We start from the raw sequence: 19879 nt of genomic DNA, 5'->3' as shown, positions 1-19879 counted from the left end.
CCAAAACCTTGTTTTGCAAACACTTCAAAGTTAACAAGCCAAGAAACATCATAGCACACAGGTCTCCAACCTTTTTGAGCCTATAGGCAGGGGTCATTTCCTGCAGGAGCGCACAGGAGCGGAGCTCCAGCAGTAAAGAGCCCAGGGGCCGGGTACATGTAACAAGCCCCACCCCCTGCTCCCAGCAGCCCTCAGTCGAAGCAAGAAGCAGCCAGGTAAGCTGCAGAGCTCCCCCTGCCCCCCCCAGTCCAAAACAGTCCAGTGGCACCTTTAAGGCCAAGTTTTATTGAGGTACAAGCTCTCCCTCCTCTGCGAGGACAGATCTGCACGGTCCCCCCCCCCCAATAACCAGCAATCCAGAACAGTCCAGTGGAGCCTGAGCGATGGGTGTCGCCTTCTGACACACTTCCGGTGATGCCAGGGGGCGTGGCGTGGTATATGCAAATAAGTTATGCTAATGAGTTATGCTAATGAGTTCCTGCACCTCTTTTTCTACGAAATGACCCCTGCTCCCAAGGACATTTATTTTCTTCTGTAAAGGTGGAAGACATTGGCTGAGGGCATCCCCCGCTGCCTGGCTGTCGAATCTCCCCAAGAATTGGACTCGGATGTCAAGTTTTCTTTTGTGAAGTCTACGCTATTTAAGACGCGCACCACAGCCAAGTAAGTGATGCACAAAAAAGAGCATGAAGAAAGAAAGGAGATTTTGCCTGGAGGATGGGTAAGGTTGTGACAGCCGGGTTGTTAGCCACTGGAATGTCCTGGTTAGAATGATCCAGTTATTTATTTACATAGTACTTGGGGGTGGTAGGAAGTACCATCAAGTTGCAGTTGACTTATGGCAACCCTGTCGGGTTTCCAAGGCAAGAGATCCTCAGAGGTGGTTGGCCATTGCCTGACTCTGCATAGCAACCCTGGGCTTCCTTGGTGGTCTCCTACCCAAGTATCAACATGGGCCCACCATGCTTCGTTTCTGAGAGCTGATGGTATCGGGTTAACTTGGGTCATTCAGGTCAGGGGATTGATGTACTGACTTTACTTTTCGTCTGCCTTCCTTACTGAGACTCAAGACGGACGACAAAATTTAACAGTGCAATACAAGCGCTAGAAGACATACAATAAACACTGTAATAAGACCGGATTACAAACGATGCCATAAAAACAAAACTGTTAAGGCATGTATGGGGGATACCAAAGTCCTACTTAGAACCTGGAGGACTAGGACTCGCCAAATCCCAAATGCAACCAGGTTCCTTCTGTTATCAGTACAACAGGGTTATAGGGTTAAGAATATACCTCTCCGATTGGTTAGGTACTCTTCTCTTCCGGGAGGGAGCTCTCCAAATCCGGGGGGGGGGTCGGGCAATGACCTTGTCTCTGCCATCAGTGCTGGACAAGAGCAGTTTGGAGGAACAGGGGCCAGAAAGGAGAATGTGGGACGGCCTCCTGTTGTAGCAAGTTACCAAGCAAGGAATTATTCCTCAGTACAGCAATGTACTGAGGAATGTAAGCTGCGGTGGCTCAAGTGGTTAAGACGCTGAACTGCAGGCTGTGGAAGGTCGGTAGTTCAGCAGTTCGAGACCCGAGTGTGCCGCATGACGGAGTGAGCTCCTGTCTCTAGTTCCAGCTCCTGCCAACCTAGCAGTTCGAAAGCAAGACATTGCAAGTAGATAAATAGGTACCACTTCGGTGCGCCTTGGTGTTTAGTCATGCCGGTCACATGACCACGGAAACGTCTTCGGACAGCGCTAGCTCTTCGGCTTTGAAACGGAGATGAGCACCGCAACCCTAGAGTCGGACTCGACTGGCTTTCGAGCAAGGGAAACCTTTACCTTTTACAGCAATCTTAAGGTCACAACAGGAGTTTAGCGGCAGAACAAAAAGAGGGACACAGTCCTCAACATTGGTCCAGCCAAATGAAAAAATAGGGGGGGGGGCAATCCCAGGACAGGTGTGATGCTCCAGTTAGAATTCTGGACTCTGGGAATTTCCAGGAAGATACAAAGAAGCAGGAGACTGTTATTGTGGTTTCCCTCCACAGTTTAGTGGCCAGTGTTCTCACCACTGGTGGGGGCTGCTTCTACAGGAGCATGAAGCCTCTTAAAATGTGGCACCCAGTTTTCTGCCCTTTCTGGACTCCTTAGGCGTGTGGAACTGAAGCTGAAGGGGTTTTCTGATAGCCAAGAATCCTGGGAGGAGTTGGATGACATCAGGCAGGTCTTCTGGTTCAACAAGACCCCTCTCTCAGGTAAGATGGCGGCCCTGCTGAAACCATATGAGATAGTAGCACAAAAAAATGAGTTTCGCAGTAGACAACCAGCAACAAGAAGAACTGTGAAACTAATACCAAATAGTTAAAATACCATCCTTATATTATTTTCTTATATCTCTAAGGCCCCGTTCACATGGGGAAGTAGCTGCGAGAGAGCCATGGGTGGTGGGCGGATTATTCAGGCGCGATCACACCGCCACATTTGGCAAGTGGAGCACACCTGCGGCCAACCCGTGGCTTCCCGTGGAAAACCTGGAGTTAAAAACTACCTGCTTTGATGTAGTATTTCCCAGTTACTGCATGGCGCGGGCGGGCGTCTGATCGGAGACGCGCTGGTAGCCCGTTGCATCCAGCAGCCGTCCATGTCGGGCGCATGCGCACAAACGCGGTCCTGCTGTGTTTTTGCTTTGTTGTCTCGCTGGTCTGATCGGCTGCTGACGGCCGGAGGACGGAGCCGTGGGGGAACGTGAGATCGCGCTATCGCACTTCTTTTTTCTCCGCAGCTAAAAGCCTCCATTCCCCTGCGGATTATCCGGCCCATGTGACTAGGGCCTAAGTAATCCAGTTACAAATTACGTAGACTGTTCACTTATATATCTAAGCAGGGCTCTTTTTGTAGAAAAAGCCCAGCAGGAACTCATTAGCATAATAGGCCACACCCAACACCAGAAACTCATTAGCATAACAGGTCACACCCTGACAGCAGAAACTCATTAGCATATTAGGCCACACCCCATGTTACCAGAAGTGTGGTTATCCAGCCACACCCACCTTTCCCTTCTTATTCTGTTTACCTTGTTTGTTGTCAAAACCCAGGGCTTTTTTTGGAACAGGAACTCCTTTGCATGTTAGGCCACACACCCCTAATGTAGCCAATCCTGATGAGTTCCTGCTGTTGGGTGTGGCCTGTTATGCTAATGAGTTCCTGCTGGGCGTGGCCAACTCAGGAGCCAGCCGGAACTCCGTTCCTGTGCGTTCCTGCCCCAAAATAGCCCTGTATCTAAGTAATCAAGTTACAAATTATATAGGCAAGTGACTATTGTAAAAAATATAGACTTAAACAGAGGATAGTAACTCTGGAGTAGTGAGCAAACCCTGATTAGTTCTTTCTGCAGGTGAATTCTACTCCTCCAAAACAGCGACTCTGAAGGGCTCAGGGCATCGAACAACAGTGGACAATACAGTATATCACATTGGTTAAAACATTAAAAATTACAGTAAACTTTCAGTCAAATTAAATTAGATGGTGATCAAGATTAACAATTATGCTACCACCTTGCGGGGGGGGGGGGGATGAGAGTGCCAGCCAGAATGGACGCTGTTGCTGCCCTCAACCGAAGACCTGGCCAATGAATCGTGGATGTTAGGTCCACTGATGTAACACACCTGAGCCCACTTCCCTTCCCCAAGACCAGGGCTATTTTTGGGCAGGAACGCACAGGAACGGAGTTCCGGCTGGCTCCCGAGTTGGCCACGCCCAGCAGGAGCTCATTAGCATAATAGGCCACACCCAACAGCAGAAACTCATTGGGATTGGCTACATTAGGGGTGTGTGGCCTAACATGCAAAGGAGTCCCTGCTCCAAAAAAAGGCCCTGGGTTTTGACAACAAACAAGGTAAACAGAATAAGAAGCAAAAGGTGGGTGTGGATGGATAACCACACTTCTGGTAACATGGGGGTGCGGCCTAATGTGCCAATGAGATGTGCTGTCAGGGGTGTGGCCTAATATGCTAATGAGGTTTTTCTGTTGGGTGTGGTCTATTATGCTAATGACTTCCTGCTGGGCTTTTTCTACAAAAAGAGCCCTGCCCAAGACTGTGTGCGTGTGCGTGTGATGAGCTGAAGGCTCCTCGTTCTCACACACCAATGCTGCCCTCTGAGAATGGATTCTGCCTCGTTAAATCCTTGCCTTGGTGTCCCCCTGTTCCAGAATTCACCACAAACAACTGGAAAAGCGACAAGTTCTTTGGGTACCAGTTCCTGAACGGCGTGAACCCCCAAATGATCCAGAAGTGCACAGAGATCCCGGGCAAGTTCCCCGTGACCCAGGAGATGGTGGCCAGTTCCCTGGGCGGCGGCACCACCCTAGAGAAAGAGCTGGAGGTCAGGAGCCAGGTGGAGGGAAGGGGTGGGGGAAAGGCCCTCGTGCTGGAGGAGGGACCCCATCCGGTCTCCTTTTGTCTGACGTCTGCTCTGCACTCTTTTCCTCCACAGAAAGGGACCATTTTCCTTGTGGACTACCACATCCTAGAGGGGATCCCTCCGGGGGTCAATAATGAGGAGCAGCAGTACATCACGGCCCCGCTCTGCCTGCTGCACCTCTCCCCTCAGAAAGAGCTGGTGCCCCTGGCCATTCAGGTAACAAGTTTTTTGGGGGGCTGTAAAGGTCTGCCAGGCACGCCCTGATAAGCATCTGGGTGGGATGAGAAAGTACTGCCCCCAGGATGGGCTGGACGGGAGCCCCCTGATGGCCGCGATCAGCATTGCAGTCTCTTCATGGCCCTGTCGGTGGCTACAGTTTATCAGGAGGTATTAGATCAACAACCTCAGATATGCAGACGATACCACTCTAATGGCAGAAGGTGAAGAGGACCTAAAGAGCCTCTTGCTCAGGGTAAAAGAGGAGAGCGCAAAAGTGGGCTTGAAGCTCAGCATAAAAAAAACTAAGATCATGGCATCCGGCCCCATCACTCCTTGGCAAATAGAAGGGGAAGTCGTCGAAGTAGTGACAGACTTCACGTTCCTGGGATCCCAGATCACCGCAGACTGTGACAGCAGCCATGAAATTAAAAAATGCCTGCTCCTTGGGAGGAAAGCGATGGCGAACCTAAACAGCATGATAAAAAATAGAGACATCACCCTGCCAACAAAAGTCCGCATGGTCCAAGCAATGGTATTCCCAGTAGTCATGTATGGCTGCGAGAGTTAGACTATAAGGCAGGCCGAGCGCCGAAGAATAGATTCTTTTGAACTATGGTGCTGGAGAAGACTCTTGAGAGTCCCTTGGACTGCAAGAAGATCAAATCAGACAATCCTAAAAGAAATCAACCCTGACTGTTCCCTGGAAGGCCAGATAATGAAACTGAAGCTCAAATACTTTGGCCACCCAATGAGAAGGGAGCCCTCACTGGAGAAGAAGACCCTGATGCTGGGAAAGACTGAAGGTCAAAGAAGACGGGGACGGCAAAGGATGAGATGGTTAGACAGTGTCACGGATGCAAAGAACATGAAGTTGAGCCAAGTTCAGAGGACGGCGGAAGACAGGAGGGCCTGGCGGGAGCTGGTCCATGGCGTCGCGAAGAGTCGGACTCGACTGTGCGACTGAACAACAACAAATTAAGATGTAAGCCGTGGGGGTCATATCCTCACAGGAAGAGCTAGGCTGGATCGGACCAAGGGCCGTTATAGCCCAGCATCCTGTTTCACACAGTGGCCAGCCGGCCAGAGGCCTCCACAAAGAGCACCGCACTTTACCTAACGATTGTTTGATACTGTTTAATGATTTTTTTACGTTGTTTTAACTGTTTGTCATGGCATTTGCCTCTGTTGTTGGCCGCCCTGAGCCCGTTGGGGAGGGCGGGGTATAAATCTAATAAATAAATAAATAAATGACTGACTGAATAATAAAGCCCACAATCCGGACATGAAGCATCGGTTGCTTGCCGTGTAACATAAGGCCTGCCATAAGAAAGGTAGCAGCCCTGCACATAGCGTGCGGTTTCCTGGCCGTGTGCCACCTTGATTCATTCCAGATTGAACAGTACTGAGACTTACTCGTGAATTCAGCTCTCATACTTTATCAGGTGGCGAACAAGACGAAAAATTACCGGCTCGCAGGCCGGTTTATATGTGCACTCAAACCCACACCCAAACACCCCCCCCCACACACACACCAGTGATAGGTTATTTACAGTGGCCGAGAGCAATGTTCCCTCTAAGCTGTGGAGTCTTGTGAGCAAAAATTCTACTTTGTGAGCTACTGGCATTAAAGTTGTGAGCAAGCAATTTGGCTACTGTATAAATTAGTTTGCTCTGGAGTCATCCTTCCTGAGCTAAGACAAAAATGTGTAAGCCGGAGGCTACAAAACTGTGAGCTAGCTCACACTAACTCAGCTTAGAGGGAACACTGGCCGAGAGTTCCATAGGCTCTTAGCCGGGAGCCTAGCCCTCGGGTTGGTGCGGGCTAGGATCCGCTTGGCCCATTGTCTCTGAGAGCGAAGCTCAGCCGCTTTGCATGACCGCGTGCAGACCGAGCCTCGCACACAGTCGGAGATGAGTACATTACACAGAGCTTTGCTGTCGTCACCCATTTAATGCTGTTTTTCACTCTTCCCCACAGCTGAGCCAGACCCCTGGCCCGGACACTCCCATCTTCCTGCCCAGTGACTCTGAATGGGACTGGATCTTGGCCAAGACCTGGGTGCGCAATGCCGACTTCCATGTTCACCAAGCACTCACCCACCTGCTCCGGACACACCTGTTGGCTGAAGTCTTCACCCTGGCCACCCTCCGCCAGCTGCCCATGTGCCACCCTGTCTACAAGGTGAGGCTGAGATTGGGGAGGGATCTGTGACAGTCCTGGAATACAGTATTGGGTGAAGGACTCGGTTTAGTTGTTTTAAAGCCAGATTCTGGTCCTTCTAACTGAGACGTGTTTGGTTAATGCCAAAGATGTCTTCGGATTCACGTTCCTTGTTCTTCCTCATGGCTGGAAGAAGGAAGTGTGCAAAAGGAGCCTGTCTGTGTAGGTGAACTTAATCTGCATAAAACATCCTGGTTTCAGAATTTGGACAGTAGAATTCTGCACGTCTTCCTGGAATAAGGACAGGGCTTCCGCACAGTCCAGCCATGTTCTGCTTTAGGGAAGAGTTTGGGGCCAGGAGAAGAGCCAAGAAGCAAACTGATGTTTCATCTCTTCCTTTTCTGTCTTCCGTTCTCTTTCAGCTGTTGATCCCCCACACCCGCTTCACCCTTCACATCAACACGGTGGCCCGAGAGCGCCTCATTAACAAGGGCGGGGTCTTTGACAAGGTAAGCAAGTCTGCCTTTCACCACCACCCCATTTTTGTCCCAACCCCAAAAGCAAGCGAAGTTTCAGTCCCGGTCACACTGGCGGGAAAAGCCACGCCGGAAGTGCGGCTTCTTAGAGCTGCACCAAAGGAAAGCGCGGCATCGGAATCAGACGCTTCCCCCAAGCCGCCGCACATATTCTGTCCGGTGCGATCACATGGCCGGGGGAAGCGAGGCAAAGACGAGCAAGCCGAGGCTGCTGGAGTATTCATGTGCATGCGCAGTCCGGCAGTCCCTCGAATGACACAGGCTGCCGGCAATGTTCCCTCTAAGCTGTGGGGTCTTGTGAGCAAAAATTCTACTTTGTGAGCTACTGGTATTAAAGTTGTGAGCGAGAGATTTGGCTGCTGGATAAACTAGTTTCCTCTGGAGCCGTCCTTCCTGAGCCAAGACAAAAATGTGTGAGCCAGAGGCTCAAAAACTGTGAGATAGCTCACACTAACTCAGCTTAGAGGGAACACGGGCTGCCGGCACGTCTGCAATCCCACGCCCGGCCTTGCTGCAGATCTTCCGGTAGGTACTACATTTCCCCTAGTACCTTTTTGATCCGCGTTTTCGGCCGGAAGGGACGGGTTGGGGGCGGTGGCGCGACGCTTGCCAGATGTTGGCATCTGATCTTGTCCATTTGATGCGCCCTCAACCGGTCCACTTTGCGGGGCAAATCCTCCCGTGTGACCGGGGCCTTCGATTCCTTACAGGGGTTGATGACGGTCTCCTTTCTATCCCGCTTCCAGGCAACCGGCACTGGTTACGATGGCCTGATGCAGCTTCTGCAGAAGGGCACCGAAGCCCTGACTTACTCCTCCCTCTGCCTGGGGGAAGAGCTGGAGTCTCGTGGCACGGCCTCCGTGCCCAACTACTACTACAGGGATGACGGCCTCAAGATCTGGGAGGCTGTGGAAAGGTCAGGATGGGAGTAGGCTGGACCGCAGGGGGTGGGAGCGATTGAAGGCATGGCCCAGGCGGGCTGGATCTCATCAGATCTCGGAAGCTAAGCAGGGTCAGCCCTGGTTAGTATTTGGATGGGAGACCTCCAAGGAAGTCTAGGGTCACCACGCAGAGGCAGGCAACGGCGAATCGCCTCTGATCGTCTCTTGCCTTGAAAACCCTATGGGGGTCGCCATAAGTTGGCTGCATCTTGACAGTACTTCCCAGCACCACCACCAGAAATATGGATTGGGATGATTCCTGTCCTTTCTCTGTCTGAGTCGGCAGTCGGGATGCCACTGGAAAATCTCAGCCATGCTATTTCAACTGGAAAACCTTTGGTTCACGCTTGCTTCTCCCTTGTGCAAGAAGAGCTCACAAGACTCTGTTGTGATGCCTTTTCCCATTCACCCTCGCCCATGAACTTTACACAATTTTAATGGAGCTAGATCAAAATGGTGTCAAGGTCCCATCAAAACAACGTAGTCATTCTCGTAGAAAAGAGGATTTTATTGAATCAGTGAGTCACTAGAAAGGTTTCTGTTTAGAATAACACGGAAGGCTCATAGCGAGAGATATAAACGGATTTCAAAACGCTGCTAAGCCAATGAGTCTATTTCCCGCGTGGGGATTCAAAGCGCCAAACTGCTGAGAACCAAAACGCTTCAGTTATCGTTACTGAGCTTTTCTCAGGCTCTGCTAACTAAAACAAAAAGCTGCTGCCCTCCTTATCTCACACCTGCTCGGCCTTGAATGTTGCATGGTTCCCTAACAAGCTCTACGTTTGAGCATGCGTCTGGGTTGCTAAGCGAGGGGGGAAAACAATACACAAAGCAGGAAGGAATTACACAGGTTACCATCCACAGGAACAAAGCATGTGCAGAGTGTATAAAGGGTAGCCATGTTAGTCTGTCTGTAGCAGAAGAAATGTATGTAAGTAGTCATGTATGGCTGCGAGAGCTGGACTATAAGGAAGGCCGAGCGCCGAAGAATAGATTCTTTTGAACTATGGTGCTGGAGGAGACTCTTGAGAGTCCCTTGGACTGCAAGAAGAACAAATCAGTCAATCCTCAAAGAAATCAACCCTGACTGTTCCCTGGAAGGCCAGATAATGAAACTGAAGCTCAAATACTTTGGCCACCAAATGAGAAGGGAGCACTCACTGGAGAAGACCCTGATGCTTGGAAAGATTGAAGGTCAAAGAAGACGGGGACGGCAAAGGATGAGATGGTTAGACAGTGTCATCGATGCAACGAACATGAAGTTGAGCCAACTTCAGAGGACGGCAGAAGACCGGAAGGCCTGGAGAGAGCTCGTCCATGGGGTCGCGAAGAGTCGGACTCGACTGTGCGACTGAACAACAAAGCAGAAGAAAAGAGCAAGAGTCAAGTAGCATCATGGGCAGGAACGCACAGGAACGGAGTTCCGGCTGGCTTCAGAGTTGGCCATGCCCACTACAGCCAAAACCTCTGCATGTGTGGCTACAGAGGGAAGGCCTGGAGAGTGACCCCCCCTCGGTGACTTTGAGGTGGGTGGGCCAGGGCGCCCCCCCTGGAAGGATCAGGGAAGCATTTAAATGCCTCTCTGTGCCTTCCCCAGCCTGTCCAAGGGCCGGCGTGCCCAGAGAAGCCAAGGGAAGGCATGGGGGTGTGTGGCCTAATATGCTAATGAGCTATGCTGTCAGGGTGTGGCCTAATATGCCAATGAGTTTCTGCTGCTAGGTGTGGCCTGTTATGCTAATGAGTTCCTGCTGGGCTTTCTCTACAAAAAAAGCCCTGTTAAAAACTAATGAAGTCTATGGCGATGAAGGAGCTTTTGTGCATCGCTGCTCACTTCTTCAGATACCTGACCACAAAGGTAATATTAAAAATTGTAGAAATCATTCCACTTTCCAATATATAGGACTGATGGACTCCCAATCTAGCTGTATCGGAAGAAGTGAGCAGTGACTCACGAAAGCTCCGACCCAGCCACCAATTTTGTCAGTCTTTGACGTGCTCCTGGACTCTTGCTCTTTTCTACAATTTCGAATGTAACCTTTGTGGTCAGTTGCATATAGATAGCATTAAAATGATGCAAAATAAACAAGCAACCACACCAACCCATCAGCTTTAAAGCCAGCAAAACTAAAAAAGTAAGGAGACAAACGGAAACGAAGAAAGGAACATGCATTCACACTCGCAGCTTGCAAACATCTTTAAGCATCTTCACATGGCCACTAGATTTTGCCTAAATGGATGCACACTTAGGGGGATGCTCATTTGTACCACGGGTGGACTGGGAGGAAAAAAACAGCCCTGGAAAAGGGCCCACCCTGGCCCTTTCCCCTCCCAAAGGAGAGAGGGAGGGGTAAAGGTGAAAGAGACAGGCTGCAGGCCTGCCCAGCCAGCCCAAGTAACTTGTGGCTCGGCTAGGCACCTCCTCCCCCGTGCCACCCTGCTCACAGCTGGGTTGCAGCAGCCTAGTTGTGGGAGTGGCATTGGCCCCCTAGGAGAGGTCCCAGAGGCTATAATGGCCAGTCCACCCCAGATTTGTAGACATTTCTAGTCCCGGTCACACGAGCGGGATGATCCGCTGCCGAAGGGAGGCAAATCAGAGCTGGAGCAAAAAGAACCGCGGGAGTGCGACCCGACATGCCCCCGCGGCTCCGTGCTCCCTGCTCCAGCAGCCGATCACATGTTGCGCAGCAAGCCGGCAGTAGCGCGGTTGTGCGCGTGCATGGGATGGGGAACGGCGCTGGCTGCGACGGGCTACCAGCACTTCCCCGACCAGCCGCATTCCGTTGCTGCGCCTCATCTGGTAGGTACTGCTCTTTTGCTAGTACCTTTTTGATGCACGTTTGTGGGCCGAAGGTGTTATGTACGTGGACCGCCACCAGGGGTCCGCGGCACATGCAGGAGCTTGGCTCCTGGAACAAAGAAAACTTTGGATCCTGGTTTCCCCCAGCCCCAACCAATAGCCACTTTGGCGGGACATTCAAACCCTCCAATGGGAATGGGGGGTGCTGGGTGGATATGTATATAGTTGGCCCTGTCGGGCCGTTAGAGTTAGTCCTAGTAGGAGTGAAGTACGATAAACGTGTGCAAAAGCATGTCATTGTCTGAGTCCTCCATGCGGCAAACCCAGTACTTTACAGAAGGGACGGATCGGGGATGGGTGCGCGCAGCTTCCCAGATGTTGCGGTGTGATCGCGCCCGCTTGATGCGCCCCCGATCTGTCCCTCTTGCGGGTCAAGTCCTCCCGTGTGACCGGGGCCTCTAGAAGCCAAAATAGTTTTGAGAAACGGAAGGTAATTCCTCAGGATTGTTTTCCCCCTGCACCTTTAGAGTTCTGGGTCCCAGAGTACCTGCGATCTGTCAATAGCGTTTCCCCTCCTTGTGTCCGCACTGCTCTGCAATGATATTTCCGCTGTTGCTGGATACATGGAGGTGACCCTGTGTGTGTTTTCCGTGGGGTGGCCCTCACCCTGCTGCCTGGCCGGCTTCTGCTTTCCCATTGCAGCTTTGTCTCGGGCCTGGTTGACTTCTATTACAAGAGTGATTCCTCCGTAACAGAAGATTCTGAGCTGCAGTGTTGGATAAAGGAGATCTTTACGGAAGGGTTTCTGAATCGGAAGTCCTCAGGTACAACCCAGTCTTCTCTAGGGATGGGATGAGCTAAGAATAGACCTATCAAGCAACCACTCCATGCTTGTCAGGACACCTTATTATAAGAACATAAGAGATGCCAATGTTGGATCAGGCCAAAGGCCCATCCAGTCCAACACTCTGTATCACACAGTGGCCAGAAATACCAGTGCCATCAGGAGGTCCACCAGTGGGGCCAGGACACTAGGAGCCCTCCCACTGTTGACCCCCCCCCCAGCACCAAGAAGACAGAGCATCACTTGCCCCAGAGCCCCTATCTATACCTTGTGGCTAATAGCCACTGATGGACCTCTGCTCCATATGCTTATCTAATTCCCTTTTGAAGCCGTCCATGCTTGTAGCTGCCACCACTTCCTGTGGCAGTGAATTCCAAGTGTTAATCACTCTTTGGGTGATTATAGCTTAACAAACTCTGAACCATAGGATCCCAGGGGCACATTGGTGCTTGCTAACACCTTTCCTGGTGCTCATCAGGAGTTTTTAGAAGGTGGGTGGGGCCATACGGGTCTTTTGCCCAGCAAGTCTCCTGATTGGCCACTGGAGATTTGATTGGCTGTGCAGATTTTTTTAAGACATTCCTTTGGCAGCAGCTGCTACCACAGCACAAGACCTTCACAGTGTGACTGAAAGTAAGCTTTGGCAGCCATTTTATGGCTGGCTCTGCCTCCTGAGGAAGCTGTTTTGTGGCAGCCATTCTGTGGCTGTGTCCACCATGCTGGGTCAGAATTTTAAAGGTGCCTACACAGTTTGGTGTAGTGGTTAAGCACATGGACTGTAATTTGGGAGAAACAGGTTTGATTCCCCACTCCTCCACTTGCACCTGGCTGGATGACCTTGGGCAAGCCGTAGCTCTGATAAGAGCTGTTCTTGAAAAAGAGCAGTCTGTGTCAGAGTTCTCTCAGTCCCACCTACCTCACAGGGTGTCTGTTGTGGGGAGGTGAAGGGAAAGGAGTCTGTCAGCCGCTCTGAGACTCCGAGTGAAGGGCGGGGTATAAGTCCAATCTCTTCTTCTCTCAAGAGCAGTTCTCAAGAGAGCTCTCTCAGCCCCACCCGCCTCACAGGGTGTCTGTTGTGGGGAGGGGAAGGGAAAGGAGTTTGTGAGCCGCTCTGAGACTCCCTTGGGTAGTGAAGGGCGGGGTATAAATCCCATCTCTTCTTCTTCTTCTTCCTCAAAGTAGGTGAATGGGCGACAATGTGGCAAATGAAGTTCAGTGTTGGTAAGCGTCAGTTGATGCACATTGGGACAAAAAAAATCCCAACTTCAAGTAGAGGCTAATGGGGTCTGAACTTGCTGAGACTGAGAGGGCAAAAGATTGCGGGGTCATAGTGAACGTGCTGCAGCCGTGAAAAAGGCAAACTCTGTGTTAGGGATTATTAGGAAAGGGATTGAATTAAGCCAATATTATAATACCCCTGTATAGACCTATGGTGCGGCCTCTTTTGAAATAGTGAATACAGAAGGCAACATCAGAGGAAGGCCTCAGCCTCTCTGCCCTCTTGTTGGCCCTTCAGAGGAACTGGTTGGTCACTGTGTGAGACAGGATGTGGGACTAGGTGGACCCTCATTGGTCTGATCCAGCAGGGCTCTTCTGATGTTCTTACGAAGGCTCTATGCCCTGCTGTTGGCCCTCCGGAGGAACTGGGTGGCCACTGTGTGAGACGGGATGCTGGACTAAGTGGACTATTGGTCTGATCCAGTAGGGGTCTTCTGAGGTTCTTATAAAGGTTCTATGTCCTGCTGTTGGCCCTCCAGAGGAACTGGGTGGCCACTGTGTGAGACAGGATACTGGACTAGATGGACCACTAGTCTGATCCAGTAGGGGTCTTCTGAGGTTCTTATGAAGGCTCTATGTCCTGCTGTTGGCCGTCCGGAGGAACTGGGTGGCCACTGTGTGAGACAGGATACTGGACTAGATGGACCACTAGTCTGATCCAGTAGGGCTCTTCTGAGGTTCTTATGAAGGCTCTATGCTCTGCTGTTGGCCGTCCGGAGGAACTGGGTGGCCACTGTGTGAGACAGGATACTGGACTAGATGGACCACTAGTCTGATCCAGTAGGGCTCTTCTGAGGTCCTTATGGTGACTAAGAGATATAAGGCAAGAGGGCCATGACTGCAATCAACTGAGAGGAAAAGATGACAAGTGGGTTTGGCAGTCCAGAGAGCCTCAGAGCTCTTCAGAGAAAGTTTCTAATTTTGCTGTTGTCTGGAAATGTCCTGGGTTTTTTTACTTTTTAGTAATTTCGATGGTTTCAATTTTAACGAATAGTTATATCGTACTTGGTTCTGACTGATTGTTACTGTTATTAACTGCCTTGATCCTTTGGTGGGAAAAGGTATATTAAATGCATAAATAACCTTTGTGACCATGAGGACTGGAAACCGTTTGGTAGAAACAAGCTGATAATTGGAAATCTGCTGGATTTCAGATGTGGAGTGATTACAGGACTGTGTACAATGTGTATGCTCATGGACTTCGCTCCCTACTATTACTCAGTAGAGGATTCATCCCTGATCGATTGCTGTTGAAGGCTGATTTCCTTTTGCAGGCATTCCCACCTCGCTAGGCAGCGTGAAAGAGCTCAAGAAGTTCCTGACTATGGTGATATATACCTGCTCAGCCCAGCATAGTGCTGTGAACAGTGGACAGGTAGGAGCCAGGAGCCCCTTTGTTGCACCTGCAAATCCATGGCGTTCATGTGGAACAGACCCAGTTCCCAACTAGAATACAAGGGACTATAGTCTGGTGGGGATGCTGATACTTCCCTAGTAGGGATCTCTGGCATTGCCTTTCCCCAGGACTATATTCCTCGGGCTAGGTTGGGGAAAGAGAACGCCTCTTAAAATCAGTTGTATTTGACCCTGTAAGTGTCTTGGTGGGAGGGAAGGCGGGACGGTGTAGCCCGATCCTATCAGATCTTGGAAGCTAAGCAGGGTCGTTACTTGGAAGGGAGACCACCAAGGTAGACACTGCAGGGGAAGGCAATGGCAAGCCACCCATGCTTCTCACTTGCCTTGAAAGCAAGTTATGACTTGACAGCACATCTCTCCCTTATATATAATTGAGTAAGACACAGCGTAAGACTGAGCGGAGACAAAATGCACTCCGTCAGCCATTGGCTGGCCAGCTGCCGCTCAAGGCTGCCGCCATGCCATTGGCTGGAAGGCGGACGCTGTGTGTGAATGCGCGGTGGCGATGCGTCCCTTGCAGCGGCCCAATTTCCCTCCCCCACCCACCCAGTTGGAGCCCGGCGGTGGCGGCGATTCCTTCTCCCCCCCCAACTGACAGGAGAATCTTTTGCAGGCCCCCCTGCCTCCCCCCCTTCTTCCTTCCTTTCTCTCTCTCTCCCCCCTTCCCGTCCACAACGAGCTTTGCTCCCTAGTACATACATATATATCTTGGAATGGCACTCCATTGCCACTAGAGGGAAGCAGAGAGCCATGGGTACACAGATGCCACTTTTTAGCACTGTCAAATCCAGGTTGGAAATTCCTGGAAATTTGTGTGTTATAATGCCATAGAGTCCACCCTTCAAAGCAGCCAGGGGAACTGAGCTTTGTCTTCTGGAGAGCAGCTGTAATTCCAGAAGGTCTCCTGGCCACACCTGGAGGTTTGCAACCCTTCACCAAGAGGGCCACATGGAAAGCTTCACACAACGTGGATAAGACCACATCAGGTGGTACTCCTGGAGTTCTGCTGCCTGTCACTTGGATTTCTAAGGGGCTGCAGGAGAGCGGAGGGAGAACTGGCAGGCTGCTTTTTCTGATACCAGGGGCTGCTTTTTCTGACACCAGGGGCATGCACAGTTACAACTGGCAAGAACAAGCAAAGTCACTGCAGTAAGATTGTCAGCATTTAGTATTTTACCCACAATGCATTTCAGCAATGAACCAAAGTGAATATCTGAATATATGTTCATGATTGATTTCAGTTACTGTGATTAGAATCATCAAAGGCACTTAACATATGTGTTATGTATTGAGATGTATATAACTGCCTTGTGAACTGTGCCATTGAGATGCCATGTTAAGCTTCGCCCTGGGCTAGGATCCTAATGTAACCAATAGGAGCCCTAGCCCAGAATGTGTTTGCCAATCACCGTGCAGAGCGGGATCGCTTGTGATTGGTCCTTATTGCTTCAACCTCATAGGTTGCTTATTGTACAGTGGGTGTGGCTACATTAGCCGGGAATGTTTAAATACAGAGCAGCCAGTGCTTGTCCTTTGGCTCGAGTGGTTCGAATGATGGGTCCTGGCTGGTGATCGTTGTACCGTGAAGTAACAGAGCTGAAGAATAAACCGCATTCTTGCTGAATCACTCTCCGACTTCTTTGTTAAGCACCATGTAAGTGTTAAGTACACTTGCTAAGTTAAACTGACTTAGTCAGTGGCAGAGTGCAAAGGGTTTCATAAGCGATGTGTACAACAGTACTGAATATCTGGGATTTTTTTGGTCACAGTATGAGTTGGGCGCCTGGATGCCCAACTTCCCCTCCTCCATGAGGAAGCCCCCTCCGAAGACCAAAGGCACAGCGAACGAGGAGAACTACAAGGAGACCATCCCCGCGATCAACACCACCTGCACCATCCTCAGCACCCTCTGGGTGCTCAGCGCCGATCCCGGAGACATGGTGAGTGCGTGGGTGGCGCACCAAATGCTCTTGAGGGAGAGAAGGGTGCATCGAACCCGGGAGACAGCAGTGCCCATACATGTAGCGTCGCCGACTCCAAGTTTGGAAATTCCTGGAGATTTGGGGGGGCGGAAACTGGAAAGGGTGTGTTTGGGGAGGGGAGGGACCTCAGCAGGGTCTAATGCCATAGAGTCCAGCTTCCAAAACAGCTGTTTTCTCCAGGGAGACTCATCTCTGTAGCCTGGAGATCAGTCAAAATTCCAGGAGATCGCCAGGTACCTCCTGGAGGCTGGGAACCTTACACCACATGATGTCAGAGCTCTCTCAGCCCCACCTGCCTCACAGGGTGTCTGTTGTGGGGAGGGGAAGGGAAAGGAGTTCGTAAGCTGCCCTGAGACTCCCTTGGGTAGTGAAGGGCGGGTTATAAATCCAGTCTCTTCTCTTCTTTAGAGGTAAAGTAACACAAGGGGTACAGCAATGGATAATCACAAAGACAAACAAAATTGCTGCAGATGTGCATACAATTGGAAAATAGTTGGCAATAATATAGAACAACAATAGAATTCTAAGATGTTTTAATTCTTGTTTTCAGCAAAGAGCGCCATCGAGATGACGTCGAGATGTGCAGAAATGCAGATTACGAAATTCTCGAGTTCTGGCGTCCGATGGAAGTTGAAAATTGTTAGTCCAAAGCTGTTTGGAAAAGTTTCTGGATTTAGGAATTCCTTCGTGTGAAGTATTTGTATGAAGAGCATTAAAGAACTGAGATTCTGAGATTTGTTTGGTAAAGAACTGTATCGAAACGAACGCTAGAACTCGAGAAATTCGTAATCTGCGTTTCTGCTCATCTCGACGTCATCTCGATGGCGCTCTTTGCTGAAAACAAGAATTAAAACATCTTAGAATTCTATTGTTGTTCTATATTATTGCCAACTATTTTCTAATTGTATGCACATCTTCTCCTCTTTAACCTTATCCAGTCAGGTGGCATGGTTGCAGCATTCAGATCATAGTGGGCTGGATCCACTGCAAGGCGTTGGCAGAGTGGATCTTGCCTCTCCGCCCATTGCAGACATATGCTTCCCCCCTTATATCTTTGTAACAGAAGGGCTAGAACGGGGGTGTCAAACATGCGGCCCGGGGGCTGGATGAGGCCCCCAGAGGGTTTCTCTCAGGCCCGCAGTGGAACTGGCTGTCGTCTTCTTCTTCTACTGCTGTTGCATCATCGTAGGTTTGCAGCTTACAGATACACACCTGAACAGCATACTCAAGGTTGCAACAGCACAGACATTTTGATGTAATAATTCAGAGCAAGAGGTGTCAGTTATCAGACACTGTTAAATAAACAAAATATTGCAAGAGCGCTAATGTTTTAAGCAAGTTTTTGTTTTAGGTGGAAAAAAACCCACCTTTGTGTTTGTGTCCTTTATAAAGTTTATATCTCCGCTACCTGGCATTACATTTTATGACACACGTGGCCCGGCCCAACAAGATCAGATCCGGCCCTCATAACAAATGAGTTCAACACCCCTGGCCTAGAGTCTTACTCAGAGGTCATTTCGGGGGGGGATCGCGGGGGATCGCCGTCCCCCCGGGTGAGGTACGGGGGCGGGGCACATGATGAAGCCCCGCCCCCGTTTTTGGCCAGGGAGGGCCTTCGCGGGGCTTCCTTGCACTCCCGCCGGCCTTGCAGGTCCACCGCCGGGCCCCTCATGGGGCTCGGCAGTGGAGCTGCAAGGCCGGCGGCGGCCGGGACCGTTGGGGGCGGGGTGTGTGGCCTTATGACACACTTCCGGTGATGTCAGGGGGTGTGGCCTTATGACACCCTTCCGGTGATGTCAGGGTGTGTGGCATATGCTAATGAGTTATGCTAATGAGTTCCCCTAGCTCTTTTTCTACGAAACGACTCCTGATCTTACTTTTTCAAAAAATGAAATCTAGATATCCAGAGAACCTGTTGCACATATTGTTAGAACTGTTGTGAGAAATGTGGGTGTGGCTGCAGGGGAGAGGCTTATTTCTCCTGAGAATTCAGAGTCAACCCGAGACGCCTCTCGTTCGCTGCATGCCATGGGGTGGGGGAAACTTTTGCTTGCATGTTTTATTTTTCTGTGTATTCTATCAATGTTTAGGAAATAGGATTCTACTGTGTGAATGTTTTTCTATAATAAAGATAAGTTTACACCTCTGCCTTTGGTAAGGAGGCAATCACTCAGGAGCCACACGAACTGAGGGGGAGTGTGGGTGGCACGGGTAAACACGCTTTCACAGACACGTGCAGCCACACCCACATTTCTCACAACAAGAACATTATAACAATAATCAATTGCTGATTTTTTTAAAAGAGGGGTGGGGAAATCCCAGCTGGCTGGGGGAGTAAGTCGCTACCACGGGGACTGCGTCGGGGAAAATGGCAGCCATGGCAGGAATAACTAAACTTTTCCACTCGCCTGGCAGCCATTGTGGTTTTTCCCAAAACTTCGCAACAAACAAAGCAGATTTGTGAAAGGGGGGGGGGACCCTGGGAACTGTATTAATGTACCACTGTGCTATGGGGAAACAGAGAAAAAAAATCCTGTATCGCAGCAGCATTGAACGCAGGGTTGGTAACTCATATGAAAATGTCCTGGCTGTGACCAGGCTATGCTTGGCCTTTTATTCTCTATGGCCAGACACTTTCATCTCATTAACCATTACCTAATGTACTTTCTCTCTTCCTTTCCCCCGCCTTAACAGATCCCCCTGGGGAAGTACCCTGAAGAGCACTTCACTGAGAAAGAGCCTAAGAGTTTAATGGAGGCCTTCCAGAAACACCTGGAGACGATCTCCAAGGAAATTGAGAAGCGGAACCAGCTGCTGGAACCATGCTTCATTGGTTATAGGCACCTTTACCCTCCAGACATAGAGAACAGTGTCTCCATATAGTCAGACGGCTACTCTGCTTTCCCCCTCCCAATACTTGGTTTTGTGTCTACACACAGCCCTGCTGGCCGCTGTATTAACTTGCATCATTTTGTTAGCTTCATGAGACCCAGTTTGGTGTAGAAGAGAAGAAGAAGAAGAGATTGGATTTATACCCCGCCCTTCACTAGGAGTCTCAGAGCGGCTTACAAACTCCTTTCCCTTCCCCTCCCCACAACAGACACCCTGTGAGGTGGGTGGGGCTGAGAGAGCTCTGACAGAAACTGCTCTTTTTCAAGGACAGCTGTGCCAGAGCTTGTGACTGACCCAAGGTCACATCAGCAGGTGCAAGTGGAGGAGTGGGGAGATCTGGGAGAACTGGGTTTGATTCCCCACTCCTCCACTTGCAGCTGCTGGATGACCTTGGGCAA

At 50.4% G+C, this 19879-nt stretch overlaps 1 protein-coding gene across 1 annotated transcript in view; it reads left to right on the top strand.

Annotated features, from left to right (window-relative positions):
• Nucleotides 1-19623, top strand: part of LOC107115250 (hydroperoxide isomerase ALOXE3-like) — a 29308-nt gene extending 9685 nt beyond the window's left edge. Inside the window, exons 4-14 of the mRNA XM_015416910.1 lie at nt 541-663; nt 2145-2248; nt 4204-4376; nt 4488-4631; nt 6613-6816; nt 7218-7304; nt 8078-8247; nt 11772-11893; nt 14466-14566; nt 16377-16547; nt 19284-19623. Of these exons, the coding sequence (XP_015272396.1) occupies nt 541-663; nt 2145-2248; nt 4204-4376; nt 4488-4631; nt 6613-6816; nt 7218-7304; nt 8078-8247; nt 11772-11893; nt 14466-14566; nt 16377-16547; nt 19284-19472 (1588 nt within the window). The 3' untranslated portion in view covers nt 19473-19623. The remainder of the gene's footprint in view (nt 1-540; nt 664-2144; nt 2249-4203; nt 4377-4487; nt 4632-6612; nt 6817-7217; nt 7305-8077; nt 8248-11771; nt 11894-14465; nt 14567-16376; nt 16548-19283) is intronic.
• The last annotated feature ends 256 nt before the right edge of the window (nt 19624-19879 follow it).

The sequence above is a fragment of the Gekko japonicus genome, unplaced genomic scaffold (assembly GCF_001447785.1).
Source record: "Gekko japonicus isolate JY-2015 unplaced genomic scaffold, Gekko_japonicus_V1.1 scaffold3040, whole genome shotgun sequence".
Classification (NCBI taxonomy): domain Eukaryota; kingdom Metazoa; phylum Chordata; class Lepidosauria; order Squamata; family Gekkonidae; genus Gekko; species Gekko japonicus.
This window is presented reverse-complemented; position numbering and strand designations above follow the sequence as displayed.